Here is a 23,350-nt window from a genome sequence, read left to right on the forward strand (position 1 = left end):
GTCTGTTTGTCTCTTTTTCACATTCTCTGCCACTCTTGTTCTCAATCTTTCTCTTCTAGATCTGACAGTTTTGAGCTGGGTCATATTCCAGGAAGTGACTGTTATAGAGACCTACATCTCTACACTAAGGTAATCTCTGTAATAGCCACTGAGAAACCTTTCACCAGAACTAACTGGTCCCAGCTTTGTTATTGTGTTGAACAACAGCTGTTTCCCAGGGCCAAGCAGATTCCTGGAGTCACTGTATTCTCCTGCTCCAGCCCTCTGTACTTTGCCAATGCAGAGTGGTTTGTCAGGTCTCTCAGAGGGGTAGGCAGGGAAAATTACACGATAACTCAAACCAGCCAATAAAACATAAACCATTACTCCGCATTCCGCTGACTATTAATGCATGTTTTTGCATTTCTTCACTAGCTGTAGTTCGTGGAATGTAAAAATGCATTAGTGTTCGCATATGTGTGTTTGACTAACCACTGACAAAGTGGACACGCCTATCCGTGTCTTTGGGAATACACTCTGTGCAGTGTGTCCAACTGGAGAATGTAGCCCTCATCGAGGACCAGCCCTTACCTCAGGTGCCAAGAGCAAGGCAATGTCTGATGCTAGAGTTTGGCTCAGTTGTGTTCATTCACTCAGTGTCAATCAAGGCACTATGCAAGGTGAACCAAACAGTCTTTATAAGCAAACTGGATTCGTATTCAATGGCATCACACTTTGAGTCGCTAGCTTTAGCTTTACACTCTGGCTGAAGTCTTCTGTGAATGGACCTACTTCAAAATCGATTCTCTAGTATCAGCCAAATTTATTTAAAACCCCTTTTTACATCAGTAGTTGTCACAAAGTGCTTTTACAAAACACCCAGCCTGAAACCCCAAGAAGCAAACAACACAGTGGCTTGGAAAAATCCACTAAAAGGGGCCAAATTTTAGGAAGAAACCTAGAGAGCAACCAGGCTCAGAGGGGTGACCAGTCCTCACCAGGCTGTGCCGGGTGAACATTTTAAGAGTACAAGTTGTAATAATTAATAAATGCATGTGGGCTGAGTCCAGAGTCTATAAAACCTAATCCAGGTCAGAAGCATGACCAGATTAACAAGGACAGGGACAACCGGGAGGGGTGGGTGGATGGTGGCAGCTGCAATAGTCAGGTATCGTTTGTTCTGCAACAACAACCAGTACTATTGGGATTGCCTTCAGCCATAGCTTTGCGTGTGGTCCGTAACATAATCCAGTCAAACAATATTCCACATAAGATACTACAATATCACTGTGCTGTTAAATTAAAATGGAGGGTCCTTTCACCACAACCCATGTCGTTGATGTTAGCTATAACCTTTTTTAGGATCATACAGCTAGCCTTTATAATAGTTTAATCTTTGTTCTGTGTGTGTGTGTGTGTGTGTGCATGTGTGTGAGAGGGAGAGAGTGTGAGAAGTTGTGATAGGGTCTTCCATACTGTGATTTGTTACTCTGTCTTTCCATCATGCCAGGTTGTCGAGGAATTGGAAGAGCAGGAGTTCAGTGTGTTTCTGACAGGCTGCCCATGTGAATTCCTCCAAAATGTTTCTGCTGTAACAACCTCACTTATATAATGCCCTGTTCCACCCTCAAAATGGGATTGATGTACTTTATTTCATATTGTGAAGTTCAGCTCTGGACACTGCTCCAAACCTTGTCAGGAAATGGATAGTTTTCTTTGGCATAAAATGTTATTGTGCCTGCAATTACTTTACAAAAAAGTGTCAAGTTGTAGTGCTCTGTGTTGTGTAGTGTCAGTTTCAGATTGTATGTTAGTGTGCTGGTCAGTTTCATATGGTTGAGTAGAATGGTTCCCAGTTTCAGATAATATGGTAGAGTGTTGGTAAGTTGGAAATACTAAGGTAGAGCGCTTGTCAGTTTGAGATGGTAGAGTAGAAAGGTAATCAGTTTCAGGTGGTAGGGTATAGTGCTGGTCAGTTTCAGATGGCAGGGTAGAGTGCTGTTTAGTTTCAGATGGCAGGTTAGTGCTTGGTCAGTTTCAGTCTTGGTTTTGTGTGTTCCCTGTGTGATACAGGCAGGCTGCTGAGTCAGCTCCAGGTTCATCCCTGACTTCCTTCCCAGATCCTGCTTCTTCCCTCTGTGGCCCACGCTGTCCAACACTGCCAGACATCTCTGCCCCTGGTGTGAGCAAACTCTTTATCTGAATGCATTGCAACTCACGTTTCTGCCTAATATCCTTTGTCTTCGTACCATGCGCCTGGTGGAAGGATTCTGCCTGTCTGAGGTGTCTACTTCTGTATTTATATCATTCTTTGTATTTATACAGACAGAAGGGAAGGAACTCTGTTGAATATGTTGTGGATCAAGGTTTTGTTCAAGATTTGGTTATCAGCCATAACTTGTTCATTTCCTGTGAATGCAGAGGGAACTGTATTGCAACCTATTGAGGAGCAAGCTATTGTGTTAGTTGACAGATGTGTCAGGAAACATGTCTCTGCTTCCCTAAAAACAGAGGGATTTCCCCTTGATTTCCTACAAGAACCTGGGACCCTCTTGCATTATGTTAGCAATCTACTCTGGTATAGGGCTAACTTCCATGCAATTGCTTGTAAACTGAATGAATTCAACTCTTTGATTTCCTGATTCTGATTATTTGATGTGTTTTCCATCGGACCAGCAAATCTGACACACTCTTGAGTCTACTACATTACTCTAATGAGAACCTTTGGAGCTCTGCCTAAAGAGGAGATTTAATTGGTTTGACTTTTGCTAGGTTTCATTGAGTTACAGCACGTTCTCTCATGTTCTACCATGGACTCTCCTTCTTCCTGTGTGTCTGTCTGCCTTCCTGTCTGTCTGTCTGACTGTCCATCTGCCTTCCTGTCAGTTTGTCTGTCTGTTTGTCTGTCTGTCTGCCAGTCTGTGTGACAGTCCAAACCTCCTAACCCCTGTTGACAGGTGTCTGTGCAGGATAAATGGTTGGGTGACTCTCTTGGACATTCTCCAATTAAATCAGATACTTAATAGGAAATTGGTGAGGTTATCTAATGTCACTTGTTCTTTGTGTCATAATTTCTGTTACTACAGGCCTTTGTGGGTTACTCTGTGAAAGACAGGATGTGATTCATGTTACACAGAAGACCATGCCTGATTGTACAACACGTTTCCAAAGAAGTTGGGATGCTGCGTGTAATGAAAATAAAAACAGAATGCATTGATAAGCAAATAATTTATCCCTGTATTGAATTGAAAATAGTACAAAGGCAACATGTCAAATGTTGAAACTGAGAAATGTTATTGTTTTTGGAAAAATACATGCTCATTTTTTATTTGATGTCAGGAACACATTGTAAAAATGATTAGGATTTCTTTTGCTCAACAGTTCCAGGTCTCCTTTGTCGTATATTTTGTTTCATAATGTGCCAAATATTTTCAATGGGTGACAGGTCTAGACCAGTTTAACATCCACTCTTTTACTATGGAGACATGCTGTTGTAATGTGCAAAACATGGTTTGGCATCATCTTGCTGAAATACAGTGGGTATAGAAAAGAATCAACCCCCTTTAAAATAATCACATTTTGTTGCTTTGCAGCCTGAAATGAAAAATTTTAGTTTTATTCAGCTGTATTTACAACTTGTAACATCCAAGTGAAAGATATAATACCAACTTGTCAGAAAAAACAAATAAAAAAATAGAATCACTGAGTTGGAAAAAGAATCACCCCCCTCCTAAAAAATGACTTGTAAACCCAACCAGGTGTAGTTAATCACCTTCTCAATAGCACACAAAGCCAATTGACTTTCAACTGTGATCAGCTTTGGTCATTTTGATTAGCTCAGCATGAAACAAGCTTTTCCTGAAGCCTTTCAGTCCATGGTAGTGCAACTGAAGAAAACAATCAACTATGGGTGGCAAAACATTGTCAAAAGATCTCTGGGATAAAGTTGTGGACAAGCACAAGTCAGGAGATGGATAAAAAAAATAATTCAAAAGCTTTATCAGTGCCTAGAAGCACAGTGAAGTCTATTATTAAGAAGTGGAAGGTATTTGGTACAACACAGACCCTCCCTGGGTCAGGACGTCGCTCCAAACTGAATGAAAGAGCCAGGAGGAATCTGGTCAGAGAGGCTACCAGGAGGCCGACAGCAACTCTGAAGCAGTTGCAGGAATTCATGACAAAGAGTGGTCATTGTGTGCATGTGACAACAATATCACAAATTCTCCACAAATGTGGCTTGTATGGGAGGGTTGCAAGAAAAAAGCCACTCCTCAAGAAAGGCCACATGCAGTCACGACTGAGCTTTGCCAAAACGCACCTTGAAGATTCTAAGGCCACGTGGAAAAAGGTGTTATGGTCAGATGAGACTAAAATTTTATTATTTGGCCTCAACGCCAAAAGAAATGTCAGGTGAAAATCCAATACTGCTCACCATCCAAATAACACCATTCCTACAGTAAAGCATGGAGGTGATAATATCATGTTATGGGGTTGTTTCTCTGTAGCAGGGACTGGAGCAGGATAGAAGGAAAAATGGATGGGGCATAATACTGTCAAATTCTTGAGGAAAATCTGCTGTTCTCTCCCAGAAAGTTGTCAATGGGAAGAAGATTTACCTTCCAACATGACATGACAACTGACCACACAGTGGTGAATGTCCTTGCATGGCCTAGTCAGAGCCTGGACTTAAACCCCATTGAAAATATGTGGAATGACTTGAAGACCGCAGTCCACAAACGGTCACCATCAAATTTAACTGAACTTGAGCAGTTCTGCAAAGAAGAGTGGTCAAATATTGCAACATCTAGATGTGCAAAGTTAGTAGAGAGTAGAGACATATCCCAACAGACTAAAAGCTGTAATTAAAGCAAAAGGTGGTTCAACAAAATACTGACACAAGGGGGTGATCCTTTTTCCAAGACTCATCTTCATCAGCTTATCCATTATCAGGTCGCGGGGACAGCAGCTCCAGTTACAACTCAGTGATTGTTTTTATTTTTATTTTTATTTATTTTCTGACATGTTGGAGTTATATCTTTCACTTGGATGTTATAAATTGCACTGAGTAAATAGAGCTGAATGAAACAAAAACTGTGTCTGTCTTCATTTCAGGCTGCAAAGCAACAAAATGTGATTATTTTAAAGGGGGGTGATTCTTTTCTATACCCACTGTAAGCAGACGTTATCTGGATGGCAGCATATGTTGCTCCAAAACCAGTATATGTTGTTCAGCATTAATGGTGTCTTCACAGATGTACAAGTCACCCATGCCATGTGCACTAATGCACCCCCATTCCACCATGGATGCTAGTTTTTGAACTGTGCGCTGATAACAAGCCAGATGGTCCCTGTTCTCTTTAGTCTGGAGGACACAATTCCCAAAAATAATTTCACATTTTGATTTGTCAGACCACAGGACAGTTTTCCACTTTGCCTCAGTCCATCTTAAATGAACTTGGGCCAGGGAAGGCAGCAGTGTTTCTGAATGTTGTTTATACATGGTTTCTTCTGCACGGTGGAGTTATAACTTGCATTTGTGGATGTAGCAACATACTGTGTTCACAGACAGTGTTTTGTGGGAGTGTTCCTGAGCCCATGCAGTGATTTCCACTAGAGAATTGTGTCTGTTTTTAATGCATGAGGCTTGAGGGCCCGAAGGTCACAGCCACTGGTTTTCGGCCTTGTCCCTTGCATATGGAAATGTTTCTGGGGTTCTCTGAGTCTTTTGATATTATGTACCATAGATGATGAGATCCCCAAACTCTTTGTAATTTTACATTGTTGTACAATTTGCCTGCGCAGTCTTTCACAGAGTAGTGAACCCCTCCCCATCCTCAAATCTTCTCTGGAATTATCTTCTAATACCCAATCATGTTACCTACTTGTTGCCAACTGACCTAATAAGTTGTGTGATATTCCACCAGGTTTAGTTTTTTTCATTTCTCAACTTTTCCAGCCTTTTGTTGCCCCTGTCCCAAATGTTTTGATATGGATTTGAGGTGCTCAGCATATTATCTTCAGACAAAGGGAGCTCCGGTTACTAAATGCTGTTTTTAAAAGTATAATCCATTACCAGGACTTTATTCAGAGGTGAATAATGACTATGTCTGGTTTAAAATTATTCAGAAAAAACATATTGAAATGACCCTGTCCCCCTCAACTGGAGAGTGATTAGTGCACCTGTCTTTTGATCCAAAGATGGTGGTTTCAGAACTCTGTCAATATCTACAACACATACTTATCATGTTATGCATGTCTATACATATTAAAACGGTCACATTATGCAATCATTCCCTTACATTTATTTTTGTGTGTATTTTGACAGTTAGTCTATGACAGAGTGGATACAGATAGCCAGGCAAATGGATAAAGACAGCAGAGAGAAATATACAGATAAGTTGGAGTGAAGAAATATTAAGTTTGCTGCTTAAAGTTGGATGTGTTACCGCTAGACCACAGATTAAAGTTGGGTGTGTTACCGCTTGACCACAGGTTAAAGTTGGGTGTGTTAACGTTAGACCACAGGTTATAGTTGGGTGTGTTAACGCTAGACCACAGGTTATAGTTGGGTGTGTTAACATTAGACCACAGGTTAAAGTTGGGTGTTTTACTGCTAGACCACAGGTTAAAGTTGGGTGTGTTACCGCTAGACCACAGGTTAAAGTTGGGTGTGTTACCGCTAGACCACAGGTTAAAGTTGGGTGTGTTACCGCTAGACCACAGGTTAAAGTTGGGTGTGTTACCGCTAGACCACAGGTTAAAGTTGGGTGTGTTACTGCTAGACCACAGGTTAAAGTTGGGTGTGTTACTGCTAGACCACAGGTTAAAGTTGGGTGTGTTACCGCTAGACCACAGGTTAAAGTTGGGTGTGTTACCGCTAGACCACAGGTTAAAGTTGGGTGTGTTACCGCTAGACCACAGGTTAAAGTTGGGTGTGTTACCGTTTTAACACAGGTTACATTTGGGAGTGGGAGCTGCTGATTTGCATGATCATGACATATGTTAAAAAAGTTCACTTCTTTCCAAGCCTGAATCAAACAGCTCAGCATTGCACTACACAGATTGCTTGTTGACGCTTTATTGTCATTGTCACTGTGGCCACATTAAATGTATCTTGACCTTAAAGGGGCACAATGTAGAAATCTTCCTCTAATGTTTACAAGACTTAATTTAATCAATAACTTCACTCCTGCTCACTTACTAAACAAAACCGGAACAGTTTTTACTAGTCCATGGTGGTTTAGGGTGGGGCATAGTACTGCCAAGGTCTAAAGCAACTATAATGAGATTAGAAGGAAATTCAAGCCGATAGACAGACTGGCACCATTTTTTGAAAAAAATATTTGAAACATTAAGTAGTCAAGTGAAATAATTACATATGGCCCCTTTAAATATATTTTGACCTTGAGGTTAAATTCTCCATGGCTGATGCATGCATTCTTTCAGACTTCTTAACAAAACTATTTTAAGGTTTGCTGGTATAGCAGACAGAACGTAACTTTGTCGTGATTATTATTGTCTTCTTCCTTGTAGCCCTAGCTTTGCTGTTAGCCACTTCATTGCGTAGTGTACTTACTATTGCTGTAAACATACTTTGTCTGCAGCAGCACCAAAACTTGAAATGTGTGCAGTTTGCATGGCAGTGGGATTACTTTTAATAATTGACAGGTGCAACCCCTTCGTCTTTTGAATTCGTGGACACTAATGTATCCTGAAGTGTATACTATAGTGGGTACTGAAAGTTAAAAAATTATTATATGTTGATAAATATTAACCATCCAAAATAATATATAGGCCATAGTTGAACTTAACTGGGAAGGGAACATAATTGCTTGTATATGTTAATCTGTCTAGTATAGACCGTAAATAAAGAGGCCTTTGATACAAGGGTTTCAGGAAGAGGGGTGAACTGGGGGGAAAAGGACAAAAGTCACCCAGGCTTTGTTCCCATCCAACAAATACAATGTTCAAGTTGAGTTTTGGTTTAAAAGCTTTGAATGGCCAAGAAATGTCATCAATGGGTTCATTATTAATCCCAAAGGTCCCCCAGTATCCTTACGTGGGTCCTATCTGTTCACATAACCAGGTCAAACAACATGGACACAGGGTAGGTAAAAACAATGGTCCAATCCCTGAGTTGACTAAATAATGTCCTATCTAATCAGGCCCTAGATAAGGCTCCCCAGACGCCTCTTTCTTATTACGGCTGTCTCTCACATGGCTTGGAGCTCCAGTCGCATGTCTGTCTGTCCATCTCTACTGGAATAAAGCATTGACAGGGACTTTGCACTCCCACCTCTGTAAGTATATATTTGTTTTTTCTTCCAGGTTAGGTGTCATAGTAAGAGGAAATACTCAGTGAAGAGAAGATTAATGAATAAAAGGGAAACCAGAGGACATTCTAGGAGAAAATCTCAACTAATAACCTCAGAAGGAATCTAACTTAAACCAAGTCTTGGAAAGCTCAAACACATTGGATGTGGATTTCTATCTAGAAATTAGATTACACTGGGCATATATATATTTGGACAACCTGAAACAGAACAGGCCTGCAGTGGATTTACATATTTGCAGAGGATTTGCAGAAGAACATATTTCAACAAGTTTATGTGGGATATTACTACAGCTTTTATTACTGATCGTTGAGAAGCAACCTGAAGAACCCTAGGAGAGCCTTGATATCAGACTGCTTGAAGGAAGTACCAGGGGGACGGCTGCACCAACAGGAATTCACCAGCCCAACTATGAATGAGAGGAGACGTGTGGGCTACAATGTGCACAGAGATGTGCTGGACGAAGGAGAAGTGGACATATTGGCAGAGAAATCCAATGTTACTGTCCCTTTTTCCAGAAAAATTAAAGAGGCAATGAGGTAAGGCTGTAAACATTGTGTTAACCTTGAATAGATCTGAAAAAACAATCAATATTTACTTACTCTGTGATGAAACGGTGTTCACTGGTGGCCTCCCTGGAAGGCTGTTTCTCAGACATGACTACCCTCTGTAATTCCTGTCAGCTCTGCTGAAGGCAACATGTGTATTGGCAATTGTGTGCGCCGCTTAGTTCTCCATCTGTCTCAGCATGTTTTGTGTGCCTGTTCCAGGGCTGAAGTAGAAATGAAAAGGAAAGTTAGCGAACGTAGCGTTCTTGAATTGTGAATGCAATTGTAAATTCATTTTCCTTCATTTTAATTTAATTACCCTAATCTACGCTTGATTTAGACAAACTAAAGTTTCTACATTTGCATTTATGGCATATGGGTGTGGTTAGCTAATAGTTGTTAATATTATTGTTAATATGAATCCCTCCTCTGATAACAGTTTGAAGTAATGATCAAGGTCCTATTTTTAATGAGTTATACAGAATGGAGTCACGCATGATGTAAAACGGAAATTGACAGGCATCATATAGATGTTGTTCAGTTGACCTGTACTACAGTGGGGAGAACAAGTATTTGATACACTGCCAATTTTGCAGGTTTTCCTACTTACAAAGCATGTAGAGGTCTGTCATTTTTATCATAGGTACACTTCAACTGTGAGAGACTGAATCTAAAACAAAAATCCAGAAAATCTCATTGTATGATTTTTAAGTTATTAATTTGCATTTTATTGCATGACATAAGTATTTGATCACCTACCAACCAGTAAGAATTCCAGCTTTCACAGACCTGTTAGTTTTTCTTTAAGAAAAACTTTTCTTGTTACCTGTATAAAATACACCTGTCCACACACTCAATCAAACAGACTCCAACCTCTCCACAATGGCCAAGACCAGAGAGCTGTGTAAGGACATCAGGGATAAAATTGTAGACCTGCACAAGGAGGATTGGGAGAAGGTCATGTGGTCTGATGAGGCAGAAATAGAGCTTTTTGGTCTAAACTCCACTCGCCGTGTTTGGAGGAAGAAGAAGGATGAGTACAACCCCAAGAACACCATCCCAACCGTAAAGCATGGAGGTGGAAACATCATTCTTTGGGGATGCTTTTCTGCAAAGGGGACAGGACGACTGCATCGTATTGAGGAGAGGATAGATGGGGCCATGTATCGCGAGATACAACTTCCTTCCCTCAGTAAGAGCATTGAAGATGGGTAGTGGCTGGGTCTTCCAGCATGACAATGACCCGAAACACACAGCCAGGGCAACTAAGAGTGGCTCATAAGTAGCTTCTCAAGGTCCTGAAGTGACCTAGCCAGTCTCCAGACCTGAACCCAATAGAAAATCTTTGGAGGGAGCTGGAAGTCTGTATTGCCCAGCGACAGCCCCGAAACCTGAAGGATCTGGAGAACATCTGTATGGAGGAGTGGGCCAAAATCCCTGTTGCAGTGTGTGCAAACCTGGTCAAGAACTACAGGAAATGTATGATCTCTGTAATTGCAAACAAAGGTTTCTGTAACAAAATATTGAGTTCTGCTTTTCTGATGTATCAAATACTTATGTCATGCAATAAAATGCAAATTAATTACTTAAAAATCGTACAATGTGATTTTCTGGATTTTTGTTTTAGATTCCATCACTCACTGTTGAAGAGTACCTATGATAAAAATGATAGACTTCTACATGCTTTGTAAGTGGGAAAACCTGCAAAATTGACAGTGTATCAAATACTTGATCTCCCCAAGTATATATTGAATAAAACAACAATTAATCATTAAAGGATTAAAATTTTGCACACAGGTCCCATACTCAAGCACCAGAAAATGAATGGTGACAGTTCCCTCTTAAACCACTAGCCTGAATATGTCTCATTAGTTTGGGCTTATCTGAATCTCACTCTGCGTGTGTGTCTTCACCCAGGTGTTCTGGCCCCAGGCTAAAGAGCTGTATGTTGTCATGTGTTCCTGTCCTCTCCTGGCTGCCTCGCTACTCCTTCAGAGAAAACACCATGGGAGACCTGATCTCAGGCATCAGTGTGGGCATCATGCATCTACCTCAAGGTCCGGTCGCCTGAAAAAATATAACCTCTGTGTTTAATACACCCTCTTACAAAACTTATATTAATAGTTTTGGTAATTGCTTTCACCATTTTGACAACATCACAATAATGAGTAAATGTTTATTGTGAATATGTGTTTCGTCACTGTAGGGATGGCCTATGCTTTGCTAGCAGGGGTCCCTCCAGTGTTTGGACTCTTCTCGTCATTTTACCCCATTCTCATCTACTTCATATTTGGAACGTCCAAACACATCTCTGTGGGTAAGTACTTTGCTAAGTGCAAAACCATGTTTTATGTTTTATAACTCCACTACACCTTGTGACCAGGTTGACCATCCAGTGAATGCAGCACTAATGTTCTGCATAGAATATTCATGTCATTTGCAATCACTCGGAAATACCCAGGCAGCTATGGATGCAGTGAGGCACTGACTTTATTATAGTTTAAACCTTCTTTTAAACCTTTTGAGGCTGTAGTGTTCTTTTACATTTACTGCATTTGATGTTAGGAGTTTGCATGCACTTTGGTCACGTTAACACCCCTAAGATCTCCTCCGAAAACATGACCTTGTCTCATCAATCCCAATCAGAATGAAGTTCATGTGTGCAGAGGTTATTTCTGGATGACGATGCACCACGTCCTCTGTTTCAATAGGCTAGATTAAATCTGATTTTGTCTTATAAACCAATTATGCATTTCAAAGGTGGGACTTTTCAGATGGAAAGATATTTCACATAAATGACTGTTGTGGATGGAATGTGCTTTAACAGACAATGTTGTAAAAAAAGCTTATATTTGGGGTTTGGATGGGTCAGTTGAACCAAGCAGAACTTTAGAATTCTGTTCATATCATAGTCCAACAATGCACGTAGTGATTAAGGACTTTATATTGACCCCTGAGCTCTCCCTCAGGAACATATGCGGTGATGAGTGTGATGATTGGAGGAGTGACAGAGCGCTTGGCTCCAAACTTAAACTTCATGATCTGGGACAACGCCACCAATCAAACCGTACTGGACATTGTAAATCGAGATGCGGAACGAGTAAAAGTAGCTGCTGCCGTGACATTCTTATCCGGCCTATTCCAGGTAATTCCAACCAAACATCTCTCCTACGTAACACAAGATTGTGTTAGTCTGCAGAGCGGAAAACCAGGCGTTAACTTTGACTTGGTTTAACATCACTTTTCATCACCGGACTACAGTCTGTCAGTGAGTGACAGCTTCTCCTGTGTGTGTGTGTTTAGGTGCTGTTGGGCCTGGTGCAGTTTGGCTTCGTGGTGACTTACTTGTCTGAACCCCTGGTTAGGGGGTACACCACGGGAGCAGCCATTCACGTCATCGTCTCTCAGCTCAAATATACGTTTGGTATCAGCCCGGATCGTCACAGCGGTCCTTTCTCCTTGATCTTTGTGAGAACTTAAAACACTTTGAAACATGAGGCCTAGTCCTGCTGGACAAAAAGGGTCAAGTAGGGCACTCTAATGTCTATCTCTATCATTTTCCCTCTCTACCTCTCTATCTCTAATTTTCTAGACCGTAATCGAAGTATGTAATCTGTTACCGAAAACCAACGTCGGCACACTGGTCGTAAGTCTGGTCACTATTGTTAGCCTCATCGTCGTCAAGGAGCTCAACACCTATCTGGGGAAAAAACTTCCAGTACCCATCCCAGTTGAACTCCTGGGGGTGAGTCACACCCAACAAATGAATGGCGGGGAAATAATTTCTTTGGGCTCAAAGATTGTAAGCAAGCAAAGTTAACACTCTGTGGAACACAAACTGTTGTTTGTTTGACCACATTAAAACAACCAAATCATGGAGTCCTTTCGGTTGGCGTAGCAGTCCAAGGCACTTCTTTGTAGCATTAAGCTGAGCATCTACCTCTGAGGCTTGACTGTGCCGTTTGCTGATGAGTGGCTGGGAAGCCCAATGGGTGATGCAAATTGGACAGTGTTGCCCGCAACAGAGGGAAAGCAGGCATTTACTGGTCTCATCACCCTCTAATGGCTGCCTCAGTCACCTCGGGCACCTGTAAACTGTTCAGCCATTTCTTCATAGTTGAATGTTCCAGTGTGGAAATTGCTGAAAAAGCAATTTGTCACTATCTTCAACTCTTGTGACTCCATTGGGAGTTAATGAGACTTGGCCCTAGGTGTAGATACAATTGGAAATGACAAAATTGGGAAGGGAGATAGTGGAGGGTAGAAGAAAAGGCTTTCATAAGCTTAATTTGTTTAAACAGATCACATGCAATCTGGGAAAAAAGATCACATGCAGTCTGTTTAATATTGAGGGTTGAGACTCTGATGTCATACGTTCAGCTGTCCATCTGTCTATGCGTCTGTCTGTTGTCAGATCATCATCGCCACAGTGATTTCCTGGCAGGTCAACCTGCATGGAAAATATGGAGTGGAAGTGGTGGGAGAGATCCCTTCTGGGTGAGAAGAGGACCATGATACACTCATTACACACCAATGTATACAGTACCACCAATAAACATGATCTCATATTTACACTAACATACAATACCACAAATAAACATTATCTCATATTTACACTAACACACAATACCACCAATAAACATTATCTCATATTTACACTAACTCATACAATACCACCAATAAACATGATCTCATATTTACACTAACATACAATACCATTAATAAACATTATCTCATATATACACTAACTCATACAATACCACCAATAAACATTATCTCATATTTACACTAACACACAATACCACCAATAAACATTATCTCATATTTACACTAACTCATACAATACCACCAATAAACATCTCATATTTACACTAACTCATACAATACCACAAATAAACATTATCTCATATATACACTAACTCATACAATACCACCAATAAACATTGTCTCATATTTACACTAACTCATACAATACCAAAAATAAACATTATCTCATATATACACTAACTCATACAATACCACAAAAAAAACATTAATTTGTATTTTATAATTAGCATATACAATACCATGAATATACACTACTTTTCAAAAGTTTGGGGTCACTTTGAAATGTATTCCATGACAACATACATGAAATTGGTTTGAATAGGAAATATAGTATTTGACAAGGTTAGAAATAATGGTTTTATTTGAAATAATAATTGTGTCCTTCAAACTTTGCTTTCATCAAAGAATCCTGCATTTGCAGCAATTACAGACCTTTGGCATTCTAGGTGTAAATTTGTTGAGGTAATCTAAAGTGATTTCACCCCACACTTCCTGAAGCACCTCCCACAAGTTGGATTGGCATGATGGGCACTTCTTACGTACCATACGGTCAAGCTGCTCCCACCACAGCTCAGTAGGGTTGAGATCCGGTGACTGTACTGACCACTCCATTATAGACAGAATACCAGCTGACTGCTTCTTCCCTACATAGTTCTTGGATCATTTGGAGTTGTGCTTTGGGTCATTGTCATGTTGTAGGAAGAAATTGTCTCCAATCAAGCACCATCCAGAGGGTGTGGCATGACGATACAAAATTGAGTGACAGTCTTCCTTCTTCAAGAACCCTTTTACTCTGTATAAATCTCCCACTTTAACACCACCTCATGTGTCACCTCATCACTGTTGACGTTGAGACTGATGTTTTGAGGACACTATTTAATGAAGCTGACAGTTGAGGACCTGTGAGGCATCTGTTTCTTAAACGAGACATTCTAATGTATTTTTCCTCTTGTACAGTTGTGCACCAGGGCCTCCCACTCCTCAGACAGAATACTAGCCAGTTAGAGCCAGTTTGTGCTGTTCTGTGAAGGGAGTAATACACAGCGTTGTATGAGATCTTCAGTTTCTTGGCAATTGCTCACATGGAATAGCCTTGGTTTCTCAGAACAAGAATAGACTTATGAGTTTCAGAAAAATATATTTGTTTCTGGTCATTTTGAGCCTGTGATCGAACCCCACAATTGCTGATGCTCCAGATATTCAACTAGTCTAAAGAAGGCCAGTTGTATTGCTTCTTTAATCAGCACAACAGTCTATTAGCCTTTTAAAATGATGAAGTTGGATTAGCAAACACAACGTGCCATTGAAAAGCCGGACTGATGGTTGCTGATAACAGGCCTCTGTCCACCTACGTAGATGTAGAAAACACCTCCCGTATCCAACTACTTTAGTCATTTACAACATTAACAATGTCTCCACGGTATTTCCTATCACTTTAATGTTATTTTAATGTACAACATTTGCTTTTCTTTAAAAAACAAGGACATTTCTAAGTGGCCCCAAACCTTTGAATGGTTGTGTATATTACCACATTTATATATTAACCAGTATATATTATAAATAAAAAATTAAAAGAGGTAGACTACCAGTCAAAAGTTTTTGAGTGAGGAAAAGAAGAGTTAAAAATAAGACACCACTGCAAATTTAACACTTCTATTCCTCATTTAAAATTTTCGTTTAAACTTTTTTGGAAAGGAAAGAAAAAGTTGTAGTGGTCTCTTCATTTTTTCCGGAGCTGTATACTCCCACATACAGTCAATAGTACGTCTGAATACCTTTATTCAAAATGCAACTTTGTTTACGTAAAGCTCATGTAAGACTCTTTTTCGCCTTTAGCAAGCAAGGAAGCAAGTTTATTTGCAAATAATACATTGAAGCAATTCAATGTGCTTTACAAAGAAAGAATATATAAAAATACAATAACTTAAAAACAAATACTCAAGTGAAAACATCAAAACAAATGAGAACATCATAGTAAGAAATACAATAAGAAAACATATAGTACGCTAAAAGGCTAAAGAGTGTGGTTAAGTTTAAGTGCTCAGTCGTAGGCACGTGAAAAGAGAAGTGTTTTTAACTTGGATTTAAAAATGTATATGTTTGGTGCACGTCTAAGATCTTCTAGTAGTTTATTCCAGTTGTGTACAGCATAATTGCTAAACGCAGCTTCTCCATGTTTAGTTTGGACTCTGGGCTCTACTAGCTGACCTGTGTTCATGGATCTAAGAGCCCTGCTCGGTTTATTTTCTTCAAACATATCAGAAATGTTTTCGGGTCCTGAACCATTCAGAGATTTATAAACTAAACTATTCTGTAACTGACTGGAAGCCAATGCAAAGATTTTATAACATCTTGTAACCAACAGTATTTAAGCGAAAAAAAACAGATGAACTCAGTGCCTCGATTGCCTAAAATCCTAATTTAAATGTATGAAACTTTGTACACATTCATTTGACTTTATTGTGTACAACAGTACACAAACTCATGATGTCTGAAAGATATCCTCCCCTCGTTTCTATTCACCAGTCTCCAGCCCCCTGTCCTGCCTGAAGCCTCTATCTTTGGCCAGGTGATAGGCGATGCCTTTGCCCTGTCTGTTGTTGGCTATGGCATTGCCATCTCTCTCGGAAGAATCTTTGCCCTAAAATATGGCTACAAAGTGGACAGCAACCAGGTGAGAACAAATTGTCAATGGATATGGTTGTAATGTCTAGCGTAACCTTCATGTTTTCCATTCAGATGTTGAGTGAGGAAATTGTGTTTCCCTCGTTTAGGAACTGATAGCCCTGGGTCTCAGCAACTCCATCGGGGGCATTTTCCAATGCTTCGCAATTAGTTGCTCGATGTCTCGCAGCATGGTTCAGGAAAGCACAGGGGGGAAGACTCAGGTACATACTCCTCTCATCATGGTGGTAGTCATACATTATTCTGTCATATTGATAAGTGAGTTCATCAAAATCAAAAATAAACCCTGAAGGATTCATTAAAGCCCACACCGCACGCCCACGTGGGTTCATTAAAACAAATGATTTGTTGTCTAGCCCTTCAATTCAACTCCCGTGGCTCATTATTCACAAAACCACACAAGTACAGAAGGGTCTGGCTGTTGTCTGTTTTAACCCTCAATCAACCATCTGCGTCTCCTTCCACTCTCCCCTCCTCCCCCTAGGTGGCCGGTGCACTTTCAGCCATGGTGATTCTCATCATCACCATGTGGATTGGGTCTCTCTTTGAAGAACTGCCAAAGGTGCCGTTCTACTGGCTGTTGGTTAAAACAGACACTGTTGGTCACTGAAGTAGTTAATGTGTGTGATTACTATTGATAGTTGTCTTTTTGTCCACCAGGCTGTTTTGGCAGCAATCATCTATGTGAACCTGCATGGCATGATGAAGCAGTTTATGGACATCCCAACTCTGTGGAGGAGCAATAAAGTGGATATGGTGAGAGAAATAGAGCGGGAGAGAGGGCATGGGAAGGAGTGTAATGTTGCTTGTAGGAGACAGAACACGGGAGCAGGGAGAACTGAGGGCAGTCAATAAGTAGAACTAATACACAGCAAAACTGAAACAAGAAATGAACAACATTACCAATGGAACAGGATCCAAACAATGACCCAGAAAATCCACCAGGGACGGATGAACTTTAACAGGGACAGAGATCAGGGACACAGAGGAGGGCAATAACAACAGGTATTCATGCTCCAAATGAGGGAGAGAGGATGTTGAATCTCACTGGCAGGCTGTAACAAGGACGGGTAGACACTGGAAAAGATAAAGCATGTAGAGAAGGAAGAGAAGGCTCTTCGATTGGATTTAAAGTTTGCTCTTTGGTTTTTCATGTCCACAGGTGATTGCTACCTATATAGAGGAAATGAGGAGTCTTATCTCTGTAAATAAATCAATATTAGACATTTGTCCTGCTGAGTAAAATGTCAACCTGAAAACTGGAGACTAGAGGCAATGATTAGCGCTGTTACAGTTAACAGACTGGTGGTTTGCTAGGGCATTGCTGACAGGGGTGGTGGATGGGCTTTTAAAAGATTAATGGGCAGTTACTTTAAGCCATTCTCAAAAAATTTACTTTTAACCTAACCTTTACTATTCAAAATGTATACCTAGCCATTCTGAATGAATACTGAACCCTTACTTGAATACCCAACCTTAACCCCAACCTTCAAACCTTACCCTAACAATAATACCTAATCCTTACAGTAACCAACTCTGTCCAGAGGCGATGCTAATCTTCCCTGTGTTGTTCATCTCTTCTCTTCATATATAGATGTTTGCTTGCATCGTGTATGTTTACCTTCAAAAACATCAATACTGACAGGTTGTGATGTTACGTTGAAGTGAGTGTGGTGCAAGCTGATTATAGTTTCAGGTTTTTCATTTTAGTTTGAGTTAGTTTTTAGTGTCCTTTAAAGTTTCACTTTAATTTTAGTTTTGTGATTATTTCTAGTTAATATTTCTATTTAGTTATTCACTTTTATTTTAGATTTTTATATATATATTTGGGGGGAAAATTGCTAATTCTGTGTAATGTTTGTAGTTGATCTATGTATGGTAAAAAGGACAGGTAACAGAAGCTTTTTCTAATTTGCATAATAAAGATTATATAGAAAATTGTAGAAACCTCATTCCTTTTAGGAATAGCATTGCTATTGGAGGCCTAGTTCCCTAGTCACAGCCTGTACTAGGATTCTTGCAAACTGAACTATACAGAAGGCATTCATGACAGTAATTTAGGTTTTTATTTTAATTAGTTTTGCAAAGCTGCATTGCCGTTTTAGTTGAGTTAAAGTTTTTTCAGCAAATTCAGTTTATATTTTAGTTTCAGTTTACACATTTTTTTTTTTTTCGTTTACAATTTATAACCTTGGTGGGCTGAGAGGGTGAAGATGTGTGTGGGTGTGTGTGGGTGTGTGTGGGTGTGTGTGGGTGTGTGTGGGTGTGTGCTAACAGTTTTGGTTTCTTGTCTGTCTGTTCCCCTCCCTCTCCCATTAGTTGGTATGGCTGGCCACTCTGATCTTAACGGTGCTCTTCAACCCTGACATGGGCCTGGCAGCCTCCATTGCTTTCTCCATGCTCACGGTCATCTTCAGGACCCAGCTGTGAGCACAACACCCCTCATACAGACACACACACTCACATCCCCAACCACTGTGAACCGTTCCCCACGCATTTTCTCCAATCAATCCCAGACCGACTTTACGGTACTTCACATTGAAACTCAATTTATTTTACCCTAAACATCACTAAACCACCTCATCACTCTTTATAGTCATTTTATATTACATGTAAAAGGTATTGATACAGTATCTTGTCTAAATTCTACATTAATGCATGTAATGAATCATGAACATCAATGCACCTTCTGTTGTTTATTTCTTCAGGCCAAAGTATTCCCTCCTAGGGCAGGTCCCTGAGACTGACATCTACAGACCAGTGGAGGGCTATAATAAGGTGTGCATCCATGGCAAGAAGATACAGTATATAAATACATATAAATATTTATTTTTCTCTAATCATAGCGCCATTAAAACAAGCGTTTCACTACGGGTGTCAGGGCTATGATAAGGTCATTTAAATGCGCTCTCAGGTGAAGGTTCCCCAATGTACTGACCTACTTTCACTCTCCAACCCTAATCTTAACTACGAGTGTCAGGGGAAGGCTTTACACCCACCCAGATCAGTGCCTATAGGAAACTTTGCATAATACTGTGTATCATCAAGCCTATCTATTCTAAAAAGAGGGTTGGTTCAAAGGACACTTGTCTCTCAGGTGAAGGAGATCCCTGGGATAGTGATCTTCCGCTCCTCTGCCACCCTTTATTTTGCCAATGCTGAGATGTACCAAGACGCCCTGGCAGACAAGGTGAGGTCAAATGTCAGTCAGCAACAACACTATCTGTTAGGAGCCAAACATTCAGAACATTCATTGCAGTAACAATGTACTACACAGAGAATGAATAAGCAGTACTGAGACAAACTTTGGCAAAGTGTGGTGACATGCCTGACCGTTTTCCATTCTGCTGTTTGTGCATTGAGAGCGTGACAGACATTGTTAAGATGTATCCGTTCCAGCCTCCTCTTCTGCACCTCGGCAATTATCCTGTCATGTTTCACAGTAGTAATGGGAAAAGATGATAGAATGCCTCACTTCCTTGTTTTTGTGTCTGCAGAGTGGGATTGACATCACTAAGCTCATCTCTCAGAAGAGGAAAGCGGAGGCCAAGAGATTGAGAAGGGAAAAGAAAGAGGCCAGGAATGCCAAGAAGATAAAAAACAACACCGCAAAGAGTCCGGTGAGGAAGTGACACAAAATAAAAGAGGAAGCTAGAAGGATGATAGTGTCCTTGAAGCAAATGGCCACTACAGTTGTTGACATGGACAGGTTAGAGATGTCAGGAAAGACACCCCCCCCATTGGTTTGCATGCACTCTGAAGCACGGAGACGCCACTGATTACCCATTCTCTTTTGCCTGTGTCCTGTTAGATAATGTATAACTATTCTATTATTGAAGTAACACACACCAACAAAAACTAAACATCTCTACAAGCAACTAAACAACCATATGTCAACAGAAGCTACATTTGGCCACAAACAAAACAGTGCTTTATATACGCATAAAGACACAAGGCGTTCAAGCTTGTGTTCATTTTGTAGCTTATTCAGCTTTGACAGGGAATTAAAAGAGTTTGCAAGCGTGTTTCTTGTTAATGATAGATCCATGTGTTGTCCTGCCAGGAGGTGGAGCCAGACCAATTAAATAAGGATGTGGAGAAAGATGGGGCAGTCTCCACCCTTCCTCATGCCATCATCCTGGACCTTAGCCCAGTAAACTTCCTTGATACTGTGGGTGTGAAAACGCTTCGCGGTGTGAGTAGACTCTCAATCCTTTCTGACCCTTCCAGTTCTTGCTTAAATTTTTTCTGACCTGACCTTTGACATGTTCTGGTTCTGTTTCAGATTCAGAGGGACTACAGTGTTATTGGTGTAGAGGTGGTCCTGTGTGGATGTCAGAGTGAGTTCCCAAAACCTTCATGTTGAAGAAACAGTAAATTGACAGCAGTCTGCAGTGTGGCTGCTGAAATGATGTGGTGGTGTGTGTTTCCTATAATGTTCAGAGCTATTTACTTTCATTTTCTTAAGTGCAGTAAATAAGGAAGTTGCTTGTCTTGAAAAACAATGATTGTGCCCACTGTAATGTTTAATCATATCCTCAATAGATCTTTCCTGTCCTGTTCCTCCATCAATTCCCATGTATCCTTTCCTCTCTCTCCATCTGTCCCTATCTGTCTCTCTCTCTCTCTCTCTGTCTCTCTCTGTCTCTGTCTCTCTCTGTCTCTCTCTGTCTCTCTCTCTCTCTCTCTCTCTGTTTCTCTCTCTCTGTCTGTCTCTCTCTCTCTCTCTCCTCTCTCTCTCTCTCTGTAGCTGCTATTATTGAGAATCTAGAGAACTGTGGGTTCTTCAGTGATGGAGTCACTAAAGCGTGTATCTTCTCTTCAATCCACGACGCTGTGCTTTACTGTCAGACAGACAAGGCCCAGATGGACAACGATGATGGGGTGAAACACACACTCACAATAACTCATTATTAGACAGTTTATGACATTTTATATTGTTCACATATGCACAAATTATTTACATTTTGTTTAGTAAGGTGTAGGATTCTGTTTTAGTGTTTAGTTGTGTGTTTGGCTCTTCTACAGCTCCACAGGCAATCCTCACAAATGTACTGTAGCTGTCAGGAACAAACTACAAGCACTGATAAACATTACTGACCACTGACACTATGTTAGAAAAATTTTGAGGTTGCCGGGTTTGTTGAAAGACCTATAAATGCACTTCCTCAAAATGTTAAACTCAGTCTGGGTCTAGTGACAAGGGAGTTGTCTGAAACCACAGTATGACTTAATACTCAGGACTGTCACTGCCATAGCTGTTTACAATAAAACCAGCCATGTAATAATTCTTTCCTCTCCTCCCACTTCCATCCCTCTACTTTTCCTCTCTACCTCCCTCTCTTACCTCTTTCTCCTTCCATCTGGTCACCAGGAAATGCATGCAACCCATTTCTAAATACCTTGGGGAAGCGTAACATCTTACTGCATGGTCCATGAGCACTAAGTATGTTCAGAATGCTTGACACAGATACACAGAGACACAGCACCAAGTGACACAGATTAATACTTTATGTACATTGAAACAAAATAATATTCTCTCATGACTTCCCTGTAACTTAACTGTTTCATAACTTTTATACTGAAATATATTTACATATTCTGTGCTAAAAAATGACTTATTTTTATTGATTAAATTGTTAAATAAATACATACATACATAGCTTTTCTTCCTATAATTGCCAGCTGATATATACTATATTTAGCCATCTTCTATTATTATAAGCAAATGTGTAGTATGTTGTACTGTGCTCAGAATATTCTACTTGGTAATGCAGAGCCAAGAGCTGACCTCTTTTGCATTTGCATTTGTTAACAAAATTGTGTGCACAATAAAGATATTTGAGCTGTTGGCAAAATAAACAAATACATTCATTAATAAATAAAGGTTATTAAAGTATTAAAATACTGGAAGGGGCCAGTTCAATTTCATTATATATTTAGCTTTTTTTCATGTGAAAATGCACTGTTATTTCTAACTCTTTCTCTCTCTGTCACACACAAAACACACTGACACACAGGGAGAGAGAGTATGGGGCATCCCTGTCTAAACCAATTATGTGTTACACATAACATTAAACCAATTAAAACCTAATGTGGTTGAAAAGGTTTTTCTTTGGCTGACCAAAAACATCAACTAAAATGCGTTGCAACACTGGAGAAACCTGTTTTTCATATTTGTGCGCTGTTGTTGTGTTCTACACCACCCGTTTCCAATAACTCTCAACAATCAATAGGAAGAGTTACATGTGAAGGGATGTTACTCAGCAAGAACACGAAGGAGATAAATGTGAACAGTGAAGTCACTATGATGCTCTTGATGCTCTTGGATGGTGGATCTATGTAAAACATGGAGCATGGGTGTGGTGATTGTAAGCTAATGCATTAGTAATGATCCAGAAACATGATACAATACAGTTTTAAGTGTCACTTTCGTGATGCAGTCCTTTAAAGAGACACACAACCGTTCAAAAGTTTGAGGTCACTTAGAAAAAGGCTATGTAATCATTAGAAAACCCAATTAGAAATTATGTTAACACTGCTGATTAAAGAAGAAATAAAACTGGCCTTCTTTAGGCTAAATTAGTATCTGGAGCATCAGCAATTGTGGCTTTGATAACAGGCTCGAACAAATAACTTTCTTCTTTCTTTCTTCTTCAGTCTATTCTTGTTCTGAGAAATTAAAGCTTTTCCATATGAGAAATTGCCAAGAAAACTATGTGTTCTACTATGATGTGTACTACTTCCTTCACAAAACAGCCCAGGCTGGCTCTAACCAGAATAGAAAGAGGAGTGGGAGGCCCCAGTGCACAACTGAGCAAGAGGACAAATACATTAGTGTTTAGTTTGAGAAACAGAAGTCTCAAAGGTTCTGAACTGGCAGCTTCATTAAAAAGTACCAAAACAGCAGTCTCAATGTCAACAGTGAAGAGGCGACTCCGGGAACCTGGCCTTCTAGGCAGAGTTGCAAAGAAAAAG

General features: G+C 40.2%; 1 protein-coding gene across 2 annotated transcripts; it reads left to right on the forward strand.

Moving 5' to 3' along the window:
• The first annotated feature begins 71 nt into the window (after nt 1–71).
• Nucleotides 72–22,672, forward strand: slc26a6 (solute carrier family 26 member 6). 2 transcript variants are annotated; one of them, XM_010895834.3, is made up of 20 exons: nt 72–129; nt 8,308–8,851; nt 10,778–10,917; nt 11,067–11,177; nt 11,830–12,005; nt 12,164–12,328; nt 12,453–12,605; nt 13,275–13,357; nt 16,214–16,361; nt 16,462–16,575; nt 16,857–16,934; nt 17,033–17,128; nt 18,692–18,798; nt 19,081–19,150; nt 19,470–19,562; nt 19,870–19,992; nt 20,436–20,567; nt 20,658–20,712; nt 21,123–21,256; nt 21,747–22,672. In XM_010895834.3, exons 2-20 carry the CDS (start codon nt 8,724–8,726, stop codon nt 21,768–21,770), a joined length of 2,130 nt encoding a protein of 709 aa, XP_010894136.1. In that variant the 5' UTR covers nt 72–129; nt 8,308–8,723; the 3' UTR covers nt 21,771–22,672. The 2 variants fall into 2 exon arrangements, with proteins under 2 accessions (XP_010894136.1, XP_034151921.1); XM_034296030.1 differs by lacking the exon at nt 72–129 and adding an exon at nt 1,975–2,161.
• Nucleotides 22,673–23,350: the final 678 nt, after the last annotated feature.

The sequence above is a fragment of the Esox lucius genome, chromosome 12, assembly GCF_011004845.1.
Source record: "Esox lucius isolate fEsoLuc1 chromosome 12, fEsoLuc1.pri, whole genome shotgun sequence".
Classification (NCBI taxonomy): Eukaryota; Metazoa; Chordata; class Actinopteri; order Esociformes; family Esocidae; genus Esox; species Esox lucius.

Excerpts from the sequence above, each read along its gene's own strand:
- slc26a6 (XM_010895834.3), top strand. The coding sequence starts at position 8,724 with ATGAATGAGAGGAGACGTGTGGGCTACAATGTGCACAGAGATGTGCTG. Across the intron at positions 8,852-10,777 it reads AAAATTAAAGAGGCAATGAG|GTGTTCTGGCCCCAGGCTAA; the intron begins GTAAGGCTGTAA and ends GTCTTCACCCAG. Across the intron at positions 16,362-16,461 it reads ACAAAGTGGACAGCAACCAG|GAACTGATAGCCCTGGGTCT; the intron begins GTGAGAACAAAT and ends TCCCTCGTTTAG.